At 34.5% G+C, this 16,550-nt stretch overlaps 1 protein-coding gene across 1 annotated transcript; it reads right to left on the bottom strand.

Moving 5' to 3' along the window:
- Window positions 1–11,729: 11,729 nt before the first annotated feature.
- On the bottom strand, window positions 11,730–12,212 carry LOC142165485 (uncharacterized). Its single transcript, XM_075224028.1, has one exon. It carries the CDS (start codon window positions 12,210–12,212, stop codon window positions 11,730–11,732), a length of 483 nt encoding a protein of 160 aa, XP_075080129.1.
- Window positions 12,213–16,550: the final 4,338 nt, after the last annotated feature.

Here is a 16,550-nt window from a genome sequence, read left to right as displayed (position 1 = left end):
ACCCGATTCGAAGGGGTTAGCCTGGTCCAAATCGGGCTTGGGAGTGCCTCCGTCTGTAGTTTTTTTCATTTTGGGCTGGATTTCGAGCCCAACAGCTTTCAGTGTTGGTGCCCTCTAAATAATGTGATAGGCTTCCTATTTGGCCCAATGATTCAGAAGGGTTAAAAGCATGTACTAATTTTTAGTACCTTAGTGGTAATCCACAGCCTGTCATTAAACTTCAAATTAGTTTTAGGAATACATGAATCTCGTAGTTTACTTTAGGCACGTAATTAAATCGTCACAATTACGGATATGGTTCTCATGGCGTGGTTGTGATACGTAATTTCAATTTAGTTTTAAACGATGAGTATCCGTAGTTCATTTAATTGAATGTATTTCCTTTGAAAGAAATTGAGGCGTGCCATTCACACAATTGAATTACTTGATCCATGACCCTCATATAAATTATCTTAATTAATGTAGAAGAACGCCTTGAATTCTCGTAGTTTGCTTTAGGCGCGTTAATTAAATAAAGTGTTATAACTACGGGTACGGTTCCGGTGACGTAGTTGTGATACATAATTCCCAAATCCGGGTGTATATTTTATGTGACCCGACTTTAATTTCTAACATTGTTAAATAAAATAAACATGTCGTGAACCGCGGGTGCATTGCATGTAGCGTCATTTACGATGTATTTTCAAAAAACAAACAAGTGTAGGACGATCATGAATTTTCCTAAAAAACATTAAAAAGCAGCTAGAAAGTGAAAAATGCAATAGGTATAAAATATGTAATTAATCAGATAATGAGGCCAATAATAATAGTTGAGCGACCGTGCTAAAACCACGGAACCCGGGAATACCTTAACACCTTTTTCCGGGTTAAAAAAATTCCTTACCTGGATTTCTGTATTCGCAAACCATAAATAAGAGTCAACTTTCTCGATTCTGGATTTTAAACCAGTGACTTGGGACACCATAAATTATCTCAAGTGGCGACTTTGAATTTGAATAAATAATCATGTTTCGATTATTGTCACTTTAATTGGAAAAACTCCCCCATACCCCTTCCGGGGTAGGAAAAGGAGGCGTGATATCTCCCATAGAAAATAATATATCATATAATATTCTATAGTTATGCATATATTGTAGTTTCTTTGATAGAAAGAAAATTTTTTATTAGGAGTCCCTATGGCAATTATAATTTATGGAGAAGTCCCTAGGGATAAAGTATTTGCCTAAGAGTCCCTAGACTACCTAAATACGTTTGTGACTTTATCAGTCTGGCATCATATGATAAACACGGCCTAGAAGACTCTCTAGGTTTCTATCAAGGTTCTTTCAAGGCGACTTTACGATACTTGAACAACTATTGCTGAAGGTACGTTTCTTGTTTAATTTTCGCTGCGATGGCTTTACGTATGTAATAAATTTCAACATAGTAATCTTACCGCAACTTGTGATCTCATAACCTGCATAGTTTATACATGATTTTAAAAATAATATTTGTTACCGAATATTTGAAATTGCATGCGGGACAAGTCCTTTACTTGATATGGTACTGAATAGTTTACTTGAGATATTTACAATTATTTAAAATATCCTCACTGTTACTAGGCCTGCTTTACTGTTATTTGAGATATGATTACTGTTACCGAAATGGGATTACATGATTTAATAAGAATCAAAATGCCCTGTGCTATTTTAAAAATGCTTCATATGAGTATTTACTGTTTACGAAGAAAAGTATAAATGGGAGAAAACTTTGAAGGATCTCGTAGCTAACGACGGATTCGTTAGACCTGATGCACCTTGTAATTACAGATTATCAATTTCAGTTATAGTCCTCGCTAGTGGGAAGGTAGAACTAGCATACAATTACATTTTTCCCTCGAGTAGGGACCTATAGTTAAATTTGACTCCTTTTACGAAAGGGTATACACAGTAATACAGATTACATGATCCTTTCTTGGAAACCTACCAAACATAAAGAATTGATATGACACAGTGCTTGGCGAGTTTATTATCGAATTGTTTAATTGAATTTTGTTACAAGAAACACATGATGAGACTAATTATTTTTACCATTTTGAAAGTACATTTAGTTTTTATAATAGCTTTCTATTACTGTTATACATGCATGTATTTCTGACTTGTCCCCAGTTAAAAACGGTTGTGGTTAAGTGTTATAACTCACTGAGCTAGCGAGTTACTCCCCGGCTAATTGTTTTTACAGAGACAACAGTTGACACGAGCGAGGATTTCGTTAATTATAGTACAGAGCCCCGCACTTGTTCGTGTGGGAAAAGAGTTTAATTATTGTCATCTTCTTTTCTTTTGAACTCTTAGAGTCGCTTCATAGTCATTTTTGTTAGTGTCATGAGTATTCATTCGTTATATTGGACTAGTTACTAGTATCGCACTTTCTTTCTGTATTTTTTAGATGGGTTTAGTATTTTTATGTTGATAAGGTTTGTAATGTTGGTGAAAACTCATTTTTGGTTAGTTGATGAAGATTGTTACTGATTTAGGTGAATATTTGTTAGTTGTTATTTGCTTATGAGATAGGAAAACTTTTGGGTGGTCCTAAAACAAGGAAAATTCTGTCTGATTTTCTATAAAATACCGATGAGTTTTACTTGGAGGCACTTTCTCCCAAGTATTGGTCATGATCCTAAATTGGACCGTGATATATGGTCATATATAAAATATCAAAAAATAAAATATTTTCAAGATAGTTTAGCAAAGTTACTCATGGATCCATTTGGGCTAAAAACTAGTCCAACTTTAGATGGGCTAAAATGAGCTGGATCAAAATGAGCTGAGCTCGACAAATAGATGGGTCAATGACCCGCCCAACCTTGGGAAGATTGGGCGTATTGGGCAGGTCAAGTGGGTTTGGGCTCAAATTGTCACGTCTAGCCAGTATACATATATTATATACTGATTATACACGGTTATTATATACAGATTATACATGAATTTTACATATATACATCCGTTAGCTATTTTTATTTAAGTGGTTGAGTAGGAAGTTATTTAAGATAAAAGATTCCATGCAAAAAACAACAGATATTATTGTGATTTACTAAAAGCTCTATAAATATTGGATTGATTATAAGTCTAAAAAATGTCACTGTATAGTCGTTGTAAAATAATAGTCGAAAAAATATATAAATTTTGTATGTTTTTGTGTATATATAAATTATGTATGTTATACATAAATTTTATATACTTTTTGACTATTAAATATAAATAATTTATGGCGCGGGTTAAAATTAATAATACCCCTTATAAGTCGGGTAAGATCCAATTAGTTGGGCTAGTTTCTTTAGATGATAAGAGATAATGCTTTAAACGTAGCCCAAGGGAGCAAGTTGGACTTTGAATCGGCCCATCTCAAGAAAGTGCATGTTTCTGTGGCATGAGTTCTACTCTTGCTGCAAAGTTAAATTAGTCCCTTTTTTTTTCTTCTGAAAAATCCAATTTAATATATTTTTATCCAAAACTTTTTTTCTGTCTCCAAAACAACATAGTTTACATATATATAAAATAATCGTTGTAAAAAGTTAACTATCTCCTTAGTACATAACTTTAAGGATTATTAACAAAAACGTCATATACAGTCAAATTTTCCTATAACAGTCTCATTTGTTTATATATTTTTCGGCTACTATAGTGAAATGTCGTTAAAGAGGATATATGCTGTAACATAATATAAAAATCGATTTCGAAAAAAAATTGACTTTTATAATGAATTGAAGGATTGAAATACCCCGAAAAACAATTTAGGCACAAGCAAAAATTCAATAAAAGCTATATAGAAGAAATTTATTAAACTAGAGAGAGAACTTGGTAGCAAGTTTTTTCACAACTCATAAACTCTTAAATCTCTCTACATCATAGCTACCTCTCCACGATAGAAAATATGTAATAGCACCCCTATTTACAATACTACAAAATTAAATTTGACTAGAATCTAGAAAACCTATTCCTACATGATTTTGGTTATGAATCCTAAATAGATATAAATTAAATAAACTAGTAAAAATCAAAAATCCTAGACAACTTAGGAATACTAATTAATCTTGGTTTAATTTCCAACAACCTCCCTTAAACCAAGATCTTCAAACTTGAGCATGCCATGAATAACATCAAGCCTTGTAGAAGTCAAGTACCTTAGACTCTTCTCCAATTTCCTAAAATAAGTAGCATCAATAAAATCACGAGTGTCATCTTTAGTCAACTGCAATTTATCTTGAATATTGCTCATATATGATTTGTCTTTACTCATGGTAAATCCCTTCAAAATATCATCAATATAATTTTCCTTTACTTCGAAATCATCTACTTCTCCGGTTGCCTTGTAGTACCCATTCAACTCCAATTGAAAATTCTATAGGTTGTAGAGTAATGCCGCCAATAGATATATCATCTTGCTCCTTGAAACATGTAATCTCGAACAATGGCACAAAATTTATTTCATCTTCAATATCTATAATCATGTATTGTAGTTCTGGATCCCAAGATATTTTTGCCTCAGTCTTGTGCAGATCATCAGAGACTTCTCTTGATGAACCATCTTGTTTTTTTCGTTAATAGGTTCATCTTCAATACTATCAAATAACTTTTCAGGTGAAACACCAACCTCTTTTGGACGAACTTCCCTTGCAGCCAAATCTTCCTTTTTAATAACCAGCAAATTTTTGGCAAATCAATTTGAATATTATTTGACTTTCCTTCGCATTCAATAGAATCTTTATCACAACAAAAATTACATGTACCTTCTCTTCTTTTCTCCTCTATTTTTGAATTTCGGCCTTCTTGATTTATTTTCGTCATCTTTGATGTGTCTTCTTTTTCTTTTGGTTGATAATCCTTTCATTGTGATGTCTCCTCCAATCTCTCATCTTTTTGTTGATTCAGTGATCTCTCACATGTCACCAATTCACCTTCTAAATCATCAAGTCCGGGAGTGCTAAAATCTTTAGTAGCCTCAAGAATAACTTTCTTGTTGCTAAACATTAAACTTAGAGACTGCAATATGTTTTCAACAATTTTAACTTCTTCCAATACTTCTCCATTGATCTTTAGACCATTGACTATTTCTTCAATTCTTGTAAAATATTCTTTCACAGACTCTTTTGGTCTCATGTAAGCCAACTCAAATTGATTCCTAAATTCTTGTAGTTTCTCCTTCTTTATGTTAGCAACCTTTTGAAATAACTTCACCAAAATTGTCCAATCCTCCTTTGATGACTTTGCATGCAAATATCTCTTAGATACATGCAATTCGACCTTAATGGCGAGATAGTAGCGTGCCTTATAATCTAAATGTCTCTTCTTCTCTAATTGTGTAGCTGCATCACCTGTCAATGTTGTGCCTTCTGGAGGTTCCTCAAATCCTTCATCAATGGTGGACCATAATCCAATAGCCTTAAAAAATTCTTCATATGTTGATACCAAGTTTCAAAATTATTTTTGCCATCAAACACAAAAGATCGACAATTAGGTAATAGAGTATCCATATTTATTTTTTTGGATCTCCTACCGGCTCTGACAAGAACTCACAGGCTCTGATACCAATTTGAAGAAAAATATTTTATTATAAAACTCCGAATGATCTCTACAATTCTTTATTTCCTCCACATATCTCCGCACATAAAATAAGCTATCAATACCCTTATTTATAATAGTATGAAACATATTTCAAATAGAAACAGGAAAGCTTATTCCTATATTTATTATAACTGCAAATACTATTTAGACATGAATTAAATAAACTAAATCTTAAATAACTAAGGTTTCTTACAACAACTTTGAATTAGTTTTCTAATATTCCCGTAATTCAAAGTTGTATACGTCTGACTTGTTCGTTGTGCAGTTATGTTGGAGCACTTCTCTCCAACTTTGTTGAAATACCTGTCTCCAACTCACGTTGATGCACTTTGTCACCAACACTCAATTTTTGTTGAAGCACCTGTCTCAAACACCCGTTGATGCGTTTTGTCACCAACTCTCAATTTTTGTTGAAGCACCTGTCTCCAACACCCGTTGATGCGCTTTGTCACCAACCGTTGATGCACTTTGTCACTAACACCCAATTTTATTGAAGCACCTATATTCAACACTCGTTGATGCACTTTGCCACCAACCATTGATACACTTTTGCATCAATACCCAATTTTTTCTTCTTTTTTTTTGTTTTTTTTTTGTTTTTGTCTTTTTTTTAAAACTTCTCTCCAACTTTTAGAGAAGTGTTTCTTCCTCTTGTACCATATTTGCTTGCACCTCTTTAAACTTGCAATCTTTTTGCTCAATCCTTCTCAGCATGATTGTTTTCCATGCATGTATCATTGACTCGATTTTTGCCAATTTAATCATTGGCTAGGTGTTTGTCAATATAATATTTGGTCAGCCGGGCGATACACATTGGCTAGTGCCGTCGGCCGGCAGCGGAAGTTATTTGATTCTTTCCTGAGATTGCATTGAAATACTTCGAGAACAATTTAGGCACAAGCAAAAATTCAACAAAAGCTATATAGAATAAATTTATTAAACTAGAGAGAGAACTTGGTAGGAGGCTTTTTCACAACTCATAAACTCTTGAATCTCTCTACATCATAGCTATCTCTCCATAATAGAAAATATGTAATAGTACCCCTATTTGTAATACTACAAAATTAAATTTGACTAGAATCTAGAAAAATTATTCCTACATGATTTTGGTTGTGAATTCTAATATGACATAAATTAAATAAACTAGTAAAAATCAAATCCTAAACAACTTAGCAATACTAATTAATCTTAGTTTAATTTTCAACATGAATGATTGCTATATAAAAATGTTATTATAGATATGGCTGTATAAACGGAGTAAAGCATAGTGCATACTACGTGAGAGTTGCAATTGAGGTAAAGAGTTAACTATTTTCTTGTTTTATACACTTTGTTTCTTTTCCTACAAAACAGGCATTTATCACCTAAATTCATGAATATGACCTGGAATTTCACAATGGTCATAGAAATTTAAAATGTACTGCTATAAATTATTGACTTGTCTAATTAGTGATTAAAACCTATGAAGAAGCTAATGACAGAACACCAACTTTCATTTGACTTTCAATCATAATTTCCTTAACATTAAATGAGCCGTCAAACATCAGTGAGCTTTAACTTTAATTTGTCGGCAATTTGATATGAAAGCTAGCTTCACTTCGTGCGTTCATTTTAGGGTTACCTGGACTAAAGTTGTTCTCAAAAATATTTTAATTATTGTGCTTTTTTTCATAATGATGGAGACCATTAAGGATGATAATGTCCACAATTAGACATAATTAGCTTTTGTACTACTCGCAATAAAAATATAAAAATGGCGGTGCTCATCATAGTTAAATGTTTTTAAGTAAAGGAAGCGGTTTTAATGATGACTTTCATTATGTAATCATACTTTTACTCCGGGATTAAAAAGGTAGCTTAGTGCATAAAGTATACTATATTCACGCTGGTTCCAGCGGAGCGGAGAGGTGAAGCCCAAAAAATGGGATGCTTGCTATTCCACGAACTACTATGTATTAGTGGCCTGCTTTACTGAATTTCTTAATAGTAGTGTAGTAGTAGTATATTTCTTTTTTATAATGACTATTAAAAAGGGCAGCTCGGCACATTAAGCTTCCGTTATACGTGGTCCGAAAAGGATCGGACCACAATGGTCTATTTTACGTAACCTTATCCTATTTTTGAAGAGATTGTTTCCACGATTTGAACTCGTGACCTCCTAATCACATGACATCAACTTTATCAGCTACACCAAGGCTCCCCTTCTATAAAATGACTCGACTATTTGATTATAATGATCAATTAATCAAGGAAAAATGACATTTTATAGTCGCTCTAAAATAATAGCCGAAAATGACACAACCTTATAAAATGACATTATATATATATATATATATGTATATACACACACACACACACATTATGTATGTTATATATAAAATTATACAAATTTTATTCACTTTTTCTGCTACTGAATGTAAATAGTTTCTGACGCAGACTAAAATTGATAAAACCCCATTAATCAATTAGGTTTAGCAACGTAATTAGCCAACAAACACTCACTTCAAGTAAAGAATTTTTACAATCCTATACACTATATGAAACTATATTACCCTCCCTACTCAAGTTTTACAATAATTATATTTCATATACCCAATTACCATTTACGTACATTTTAAGGGAATTAATGATAATAATTAGTGTCCTAAAATTACTCTAACATATCTTCCACTGCCTTGCGTTTCTCTCTCCACATCCCACCCCCTCCCCCACGTATCTTTCACCCACCCACGATTCCACCATTGACAATCATTAAAAAGCTTTGAAGCTTTAAATTCGAATTTGGGTTTTCAAAAAACATTATTTGTTTGAATTGGATGTTGTTGCAAAGAATTGAGAATTCTCTCTACGTCTCTCTCTATCTCTCAATCCTTAATTTCAGTAATATAAAGCAAAGGAAAAGAGAGCAGCAATTCCACCATTGACAGCCATTAAAAAGCTTTGAAGCTTTGAATTCGAATTTGGGTTTTTAAAAATCATTATTTGTTTGGATTGGGTGTTGTTGCAAACAATTTGGAATATGGTTTGGAGTTTATATCTCAATTTTGAGGGGTTTTGTTTAAGATTAGACTTGGTTTTGGCTGAATTTCAGATTGGAACTTGAAGAAGAAGAAGAAGAAGAAGAAGAAGAAGAAGAAGAAGAAGAAGAAGAAGAAGAAGAAGAAGAAGACGACATGATATATATTATATTTACGAAATTGTAGTAAAATTGTAAAAAAAATTATATTCTGTTGTTTATATATTTTCTTTTATTTATTTAACTATTGTATGAAAGTTGAACAACATTGTATAAAATTATATTTAAGTTGTATGATATTGTAGTTATATATAACTGAGTAAAAATAATGTATGAAAATTGTAGATAAGTTGTACAATATATAATTAGTTGTATGATTTTTTTTTTTTTAATTATGAATTTTCATTACCAGGAAAATATTTACAAATTGTTTCAAAACCTCTGAAGTTGGACATCAGCCCCAACTTCAGTATACTTCATTTTCTTCTAAGCATACAAAGATAAAAGCTATACATTATGTTGTATCCTCTAATCCCTCTAGTTAGGGTAGTAATCTAGTTGCTTCAACACTTGCGCCAATTTCTTCCTCATTCTCCCTTTGCAGTGTATGTCTTGAATAATCTGCCTCACTATAACTGTTGCTGGCCTTATTTTCTGTTGGAAAATTTTGTTATTCCTATCTAACCACGCATAGTACACACTACCTTCTAGGGCCATGCGATATATTTCTGCTCGGGCACTGTTGCCAAATGCATTTTTTTAGCCAATTCAACTTCTTCCTTCCATCCCATAGCTTGTCTCTGAATTCCCTGCCAGTCGAGTATTTGTTTCCATATTTGAGAAGTGGCTGAATATTTAAAGAGCAGATGCTGAATATCTTCTTCCTCACTGTCACATAGTGCACATGTTGTGTTATACCCCATGTTCCATTTCTTCAATCTCATCTTAGTGTAGAGTCTATCCTGTAGTGCAAGATACAATATGAACAGCCACTTAGGACAGCCCTGGTTATTACAGATCAGTTTTCTTTATTGCACTTTAGGATGTTTGCCTCTCATCTTGTTATACACTGTCTTGATAGCATATTTCTCACCTTTTAGGAACTCCTCTATAGTTACCCCTGCTTCCTCCAAGTACTACTTAGCTTTTAAGATTTTTTGTATTAGCCATGATGCTTGTGGAACATAGCTTTCCCATACTTGAGCCACTTTTATATAGTAACTATGCGCCCATTGAACCCACAACCTATCTTTCTTCTTGCATAAGTTCCAGAAATTTTCGAATAAAAGCTTTATTCCATGTGTATATATTAACTATGTTGAGACCCCCTGTTGATTTTGGTAAGAAAATTTTATCCCATGCTATTAAAGCCATCTTTGAGCATTCTTATTCCCATTCCATAAGAATCTTCTACATATTTGTTCAATCTTTTGCATCACCTTCTTTGGTAGTATAAAAATTTGTGACCATAATTGTTGAATAGTTATAAGCACACTTCTAATCAACTGCAATCTCCCTGTATAAGATAGCATCTTTGTTGTCCATGAAGTCACTCTCCCCACCATCCTTTCCAGAAGTGGCTGGCATTGTCCAATAGTTAGCCTTTTTGAACTCAATGGCACTCCCAAGTATCTGAAAGGTAGAGTTCCCACAGAGAAACCTAGCTCCTTTATAATTTGATCTTGAATCTGTTCTGGTACCCCTCCAAAATACACAACACTCTTCCCTTGATTTGCAATTAATCCAGAAGTCATAGAGAATTGCTGGAATTGTTTATATAACAGCTGAGTAGATATCGCATCCCCTCTACAAAACAACAACAAATCATCTGCAAACCTCAGTTGTATTATGTCCAGTTTATCACATCTAGGATGATAGTTGAAATCGGGATTTTCTGCCAAAGTCTTTAATGATCTGCTAAGGTATTCCATTGCAATCACAAACAGGAAAGGTGACAAAGAGTCACCCTGCCTTACTCCTCTCTTAGCAGAGAAGGGGATACTTGGTTTACCATTTATAATAACAGAGTATGATACTGTTGATATACACACCATGATCCATTTCACAAATATATCTGGGAAGTTAAGTGCATGTGACACTTGCTCTAAAAACACCAATTCAACAGAGTTATAGGCTTTTTGCATGTCAATTTTGATTATGCATCTTGGTGACACCTCTTTCCTCCCATATCCTTTCACTAGCTCATGACTGAGGATCATATTATCTGTTATAAGTTTGCCAGGAACAAATGCAGCTTGACTCTTATCAGTGATGCTATCCATGACTCCCTGTAGTCTACTAGTAAGCATTTTGGAGATGATCTTATATGATGTGGAGCAGCAAGAAAGTGGTCTATATTGTTTCACTAATGTAGGGTTTTTAATCTTAGGCACCAGTATTATAGATGTACAGTTTATCGGTTGATAAAGCTTATGAGTATCAAAGAACTCCAAAACAACTTCAGTTACCTCTTCTCCAATCGTGGCTCATGCTTTCTTGAAGAATAGTGAATTGAATCCATCTATCCCTGGAGCTTTGTTATCATCTATCCCCTGAAGTGCTTGCCAAACTTATTCTCTATTAAATGGTTGGATAAGCTGCATTTGTTGCTTCCTTGAAAGCACAGGTCCCCTCCTTATATCATTTAAATTTACAGCAGGTAGTATAGGATTTGCAGCCCCAAGTAATCCCTGATAGAAGTTTAGTATATCCTCTTCTATTTCTTTCTCTATTTGGACAATATCCCCTACTGCATTTGTAAGTGCTTTGATCTGGTTCTGAGCTATCTTGTTCTTTATGCTGGCAAAAAAGTAAGCTAAGTTAGAGTCTCCTAGATTAAGCCATTGGACTCTAGACTTCTATTTATAAATGCTTTCCTCTACTATATCCCATTTCTCCAGCTGTAACTTTAGCTCTTTTTCCACTTCAAAATAATAGGAATCCTGATTAGGAGTTCTTATCTGTTGTTGTATTATTTGAAGCTCATTCCTGATGCCTTTAATTTTGTCAGCAATCCCAGAATACTCTTTTGCATTTAGGCCCTTCATTGCTTGTTTCATATGCTTCAGCTTCAGCCATACTTTTTTCATGTATCCTGTATTAGTATTTATCTACCAATTATCTGCTACTATCTTCTCAAAGTTAGGATTATCAGCCAAGCAATTCATAAATCTGAATGGTCTAGTTGTTTCCTTCTGTTGTCTTCCCAATTTAATACATAAGGGCGAGTGATCAGAAAAACATGGGTCTAGAACATGAACTTGAATAGGAGGCATCTTGTTCATCCACTCTCCATTTACTAGTGCCCTACCAATTTTGCTAAAAACATGACTGTTTATCCATGTAAATGACCTCCCTATTGCCTTTACTTCAGTCATACCAGCATCTTCTACAAATTCTCTAAACTCCCTTATCTCATGGTCTTGCACCACAGTTCCATGTACATTGTCCTCTACCTCAAGAATAGCATTGAAGTCTCCCATTACTAGCCATGGTTCTTGTTGTCTGCTTTCTATCTCTCGAAGCTTCCTCCATAGTTCTTTTCTATTTTGCACCGTATGGAGGTCATATATAGCAGTAAAGTGATAGGTCATTTGTATTGGCAGCACATTTGATTTCATCTTGTATGTATTGACTATGTACATTGATTTCCTTCACTATAGCAACTTTTGGATCCTATAATAGCCATATTCTCCCCTTATTATTCAAAGAAGTGTTTGAGATCCCTTCTCATGTAGGTACTATTTTATTTATCACTTGTCCATCTTTACATTCCTTTACTCTATGTTCAATAATAGCTATAACATTAGCTTCATTCACCTTGATAAACTCCCTTAACTTCTTTTGCTTATACACCTTGTTTACCCCCATCACATTCCAAGTGATAACTTTTATCTTAGTAATGGAGGGAAATGGTCTTGACTACCTGCATCCCCTTGGCTACTCTGTCCCCTTTCATACTGTTTATCTTATTGTATTACTATGACTTGGCCTTCATCAGCCCACCTTGCTAATGAGCTAAAGCCATTATTTGTATCGACCTCTCTATCTGTGTTACCTCCATTTTTGGCCATTTTGTTTGCTGACTTTGTTTTCACCATTGTCCATCCTTCTGCTTGTGGTACTGTTTCATTAGCCTGCCCCTTGTTCTCATCATCTTTTCCACCATTTGCTTGCCCATTTTTTTGTACTTGTTCATTCTTTTTGTCACTTATCTTCACTATCAGTTCTCCTCCAGATTTGCATAGGCTTTATCTGTTTTCCTCGTTGGCCTTGTACTGGCTGCTTCTGCACATTTGTACTCTTACAATTGTGACCTATTTGCAGACTGCACAATATTCAGACTGCCAATCATATTGCACTTCCTGTTCAAATACCCCTCCCTTAGGGTCCTGTACAACAATACTTTTAAGAAGTGGTCTAGTAATATCCATTTCAATAAGGACCCTTGCATATGATATGCCTGCAATATTGGTGGTGCACTCATCTACATATACAGGGGTACCTAAACCACTACTAATTTTACTTAGTGACTTCATACCTCAGCAACTTAGAGGAAGTTTAGGAAACTTCACCCAAATTGGTATGGTTTTAAGCAATTCATTCTAAAAATTAAAGTCTGTCGACCATTCCTTCATTATCACAGGTCTATTGTTGATTGTATTTGGGCCTGATATCAGCACCTTCTCTCTGTCTTCTATGCTTTTGAATCGGATGACAAAGTAATCATAATTATGATAATAAACTTGAGGCTTCTCTGCAAATTTTCATTGTGTTACTAAAAATCTCTCCACTGCTCCTATGGATGGTGAGTCTCCAATAACATACAGGATTACAACCATTTTCCATTTTTCACTCTCCTCTTCTATATCCTCCTACTCCAATTTCACAATTGTCTTCCCTTCTTGGATGCTTGGTAGAATATATCTCAGATTCATGCCTTTTGAAGCCATCTTACTTCCTGTAACTGTGAGCACGTGATTTTTTCCCCATACGAACTACTCCCAAAGAAATAAAAAATAATAATAAACATTGTCGGTTTTATTGTATGCATTTTTGTTGAATTTTTATGTTATTTTATGTCATTATTTGCCTATGTCCGTACATATTTATGTGTTTAAATAAATGAAGAATGAAAAATATGTTGCATTTTGGATTTAATTGTACAATTAGGATTAATTAAGTAAGTTTTACAAATATGAAAAATCACAAAAAATAACGTACTTTGCATTTTAGTGTTTAATATCAAAATTGTGTAAGTTTATTGGTATTTGATTATGTGTGATAATTATTATTTAGATTAGTATTCTAGGATAATTTGATCAAGGTTAAAATTAGGTTTGCATTTTTATTGAAGAGAAAATGAAAAAAAAAAGAAGTAAGAATTAGTCTTCTTAATTAAAAGACCCTATTTGGGCCAATTACAACCCAATTCACCCCAAGCCCAAACTAAACACCCTTATACCTGCCCAAATCAGCCCCAACCCACCGGTCAACCCGACCCGGTCCACTACCCCTAGACAAACGACCCCCACTCCATTTCATTTTTCATTTCCTCATCTTCTTCAACCCTAATTAGAGCCACCACCCCCAAATAACACCTCCCAGACCATCGTCCTCTCCACGCCTCCCAACCCCGTCTTCTTCGTTTCCCCACCCAACAAACGACCTCAACCAGCGGCGCCACAGCTCCCTCCTCCATCTCCAACCACGAACCACACGACTCCACCCAGCCCCGTTGCCGAACAGCCACCAAATTCGCGGCATGTTTAGCCTGAAAACCATGCACACACACACGTAAACATAGGGAGAGAACAAGAGCGAAAAGATGAACTAATTTTCTCATCTCTAATCCACATAGAGGAAACGGACAGAAACAGGGGCAAGGTTAGCATTTCTCTTTGCTTTATGGATTGTTTACATTGCTTTAACCTTGCCGCGAGACTAGCTTGTGCGTTCACTAGTGGCGAGATGGAGTTTTTTTGAGTCAGAGTTGAATTCGCTGATTTTGAGTCACTGTCGAGGTTCGGAGTCACATTTCGCAGAATCGTTGTTTCCGGTTAGAGGTCCGTTTTGCATCTGTTGTTCAAATTTCAGTTGTGTCACTTGTTGTAGCCATTTTGGCGTCCAGAAGTTGTGAAGTTGAAAACTCTCATTAATTGGCAACACTAGGTTCAAATCTTTCCTATCTCTTTTAATTTCATATACATGGTTTTGATGATTGAGTTGATATGGTTTGATTTGTGCATAAGTTTGAATCTGTATAGCCAATACATGGGTTTTGGTTGCTCTGTAAAGGAAATGTCCTCTTCTTACTTTACTGTCATATTGTAAATATGAACGTTTACCTAATAGTGCAAAGGTAGAATTGCAATCTTCATATTCTAATTGATTTAGGAAAATCAAGTTAGATACCGTAAAGATAAGACTTGCGCCATTGGTATTCCAAATGATATTGAAATTAAGTTGCTGGCCAAATACTTGTTATAGGAAATGTTGGAGTGATTTTATGTCTTTTCCTAGAACATGTTTTCTGGACAGTTTACACCCTTACTGCGCAAATGCTGGTGGATTGAACGTAGTTAAGAAGCTGCAGTTATAGATTTTTTTTTCTTTCGTAGTTGCTCTCCGCGGATTTGAAGTTGTTCATTTAGCTATTTGCCCGTATGTTTGCTCGAATTAGTTATAGCTGGACATAATGGCTTGCAATTCATCAACTGATTTTTAATAACAACACTAGGATAGTGTGTCACTAATTCAGCAAGTAGACAATTAAAAAATGGAAAAGGAGATTGGTAATGGAAGTTGCACTAACTAATTAATTAATAAGGGAGGGGACACTTGTAACGAGAAAGGCACTGGTTGATTTTAGGGGATTGAAATGGGCATTACTAGTAAAATAAGAAGGCACTAGGGTAGTGGGATAATTAAAAACTGAAAAGATAAGTTGTTAGTGGCAAATGCACTAATGGAATACCCACTTTAGAGAGCTGGAAATCAGAATAAAAGGGAGGTAGAACACAAGAAAAAAAATGTGAAATTGTAAGAAAAAAACCTGAAAAATAGAGAGGTCAAGGAAGCTTAACAATCTGACGGAGAGCAATAGAGAGGGACAACCTTGGACATTTTGAAAACCTGAGTGAGGAAATTGAGAAATCCAGAAGAAATGATATAAAAGTGCAGAAAACTGTATTGTTGGTTTAAGTTTGATTGTCTGATCTCTCTTAGCTCACTCTTCTTGAACTGTTTTCATCAATTTGAAGAGCTAAATTTAGTTTGCATTCAAGTAATTGGACCCTGCTTGGTGTGGTTTTGTTGATTGTGTTCCATTGATATATTGTTGGTTCTAAATTGTGAGTTTTAAGTTGGTCCTCTTTAGTCATTCCTGGGTTCATTTGTGCTTGCTGAACACTGATTCTTGCTGCTGCTGAGTCTGCTAAATCTCACCCCCCTCTCTGTTTTCCTCTTTCCAGGTATATCTTGATCCTATGGATATCATTTGAGGTGTAAACTTGAATCATGAATTAAGAATGAGAAAGCTAGTCTACACCCTTTCTTCTTTTAATATACTATCACTGTGTACTTTTGAGTTTTCAATTAGTGTATTCTGCCCAAAAGGGGGTTTGTAATTAAGAGTTAAATCACATAGTTTTGTGTAACTACTTTCCTCCTTATTGTGGTTGTTGGACTCTGTAGCTATTCTATAAACTCGTTGTTTTAGAGTTTTGTTCAATCAAGTATTCTACTTAAATCTTATGAGTTTAGGAAATGAATGAATATTTTCATGATGGTATGATTGTTGTAGTGAAGTTAAGTTGTGGTTTATGGTTTCATTTCATTTTCTTGTTAATGGATTTATCATGCTATCCATGGGTCTCCCTCTTTTAATTTCATTTGGTCTAATATTGCTTGTTTGTTGCATTGAAGTACCG

This window comes from Nicotiana tabacum, chromosome 10 (genome assembly GCF_000715075.1).
Source record: "Nicotiana tabacum cultivar K326 chromosome 10, ASM71507v2, whole genome shotgun sequence".
NCBI classification, from domain to species: Eukaryota; Viridiplantae; Streptophyta; class Magnoliopsida; order Solanales; family Solanaceae; genus Nicotiana; species Nicotiana tabacum.
This window is presented reverse-complemented; position numbering and strand designations above follow the sequence as displayed.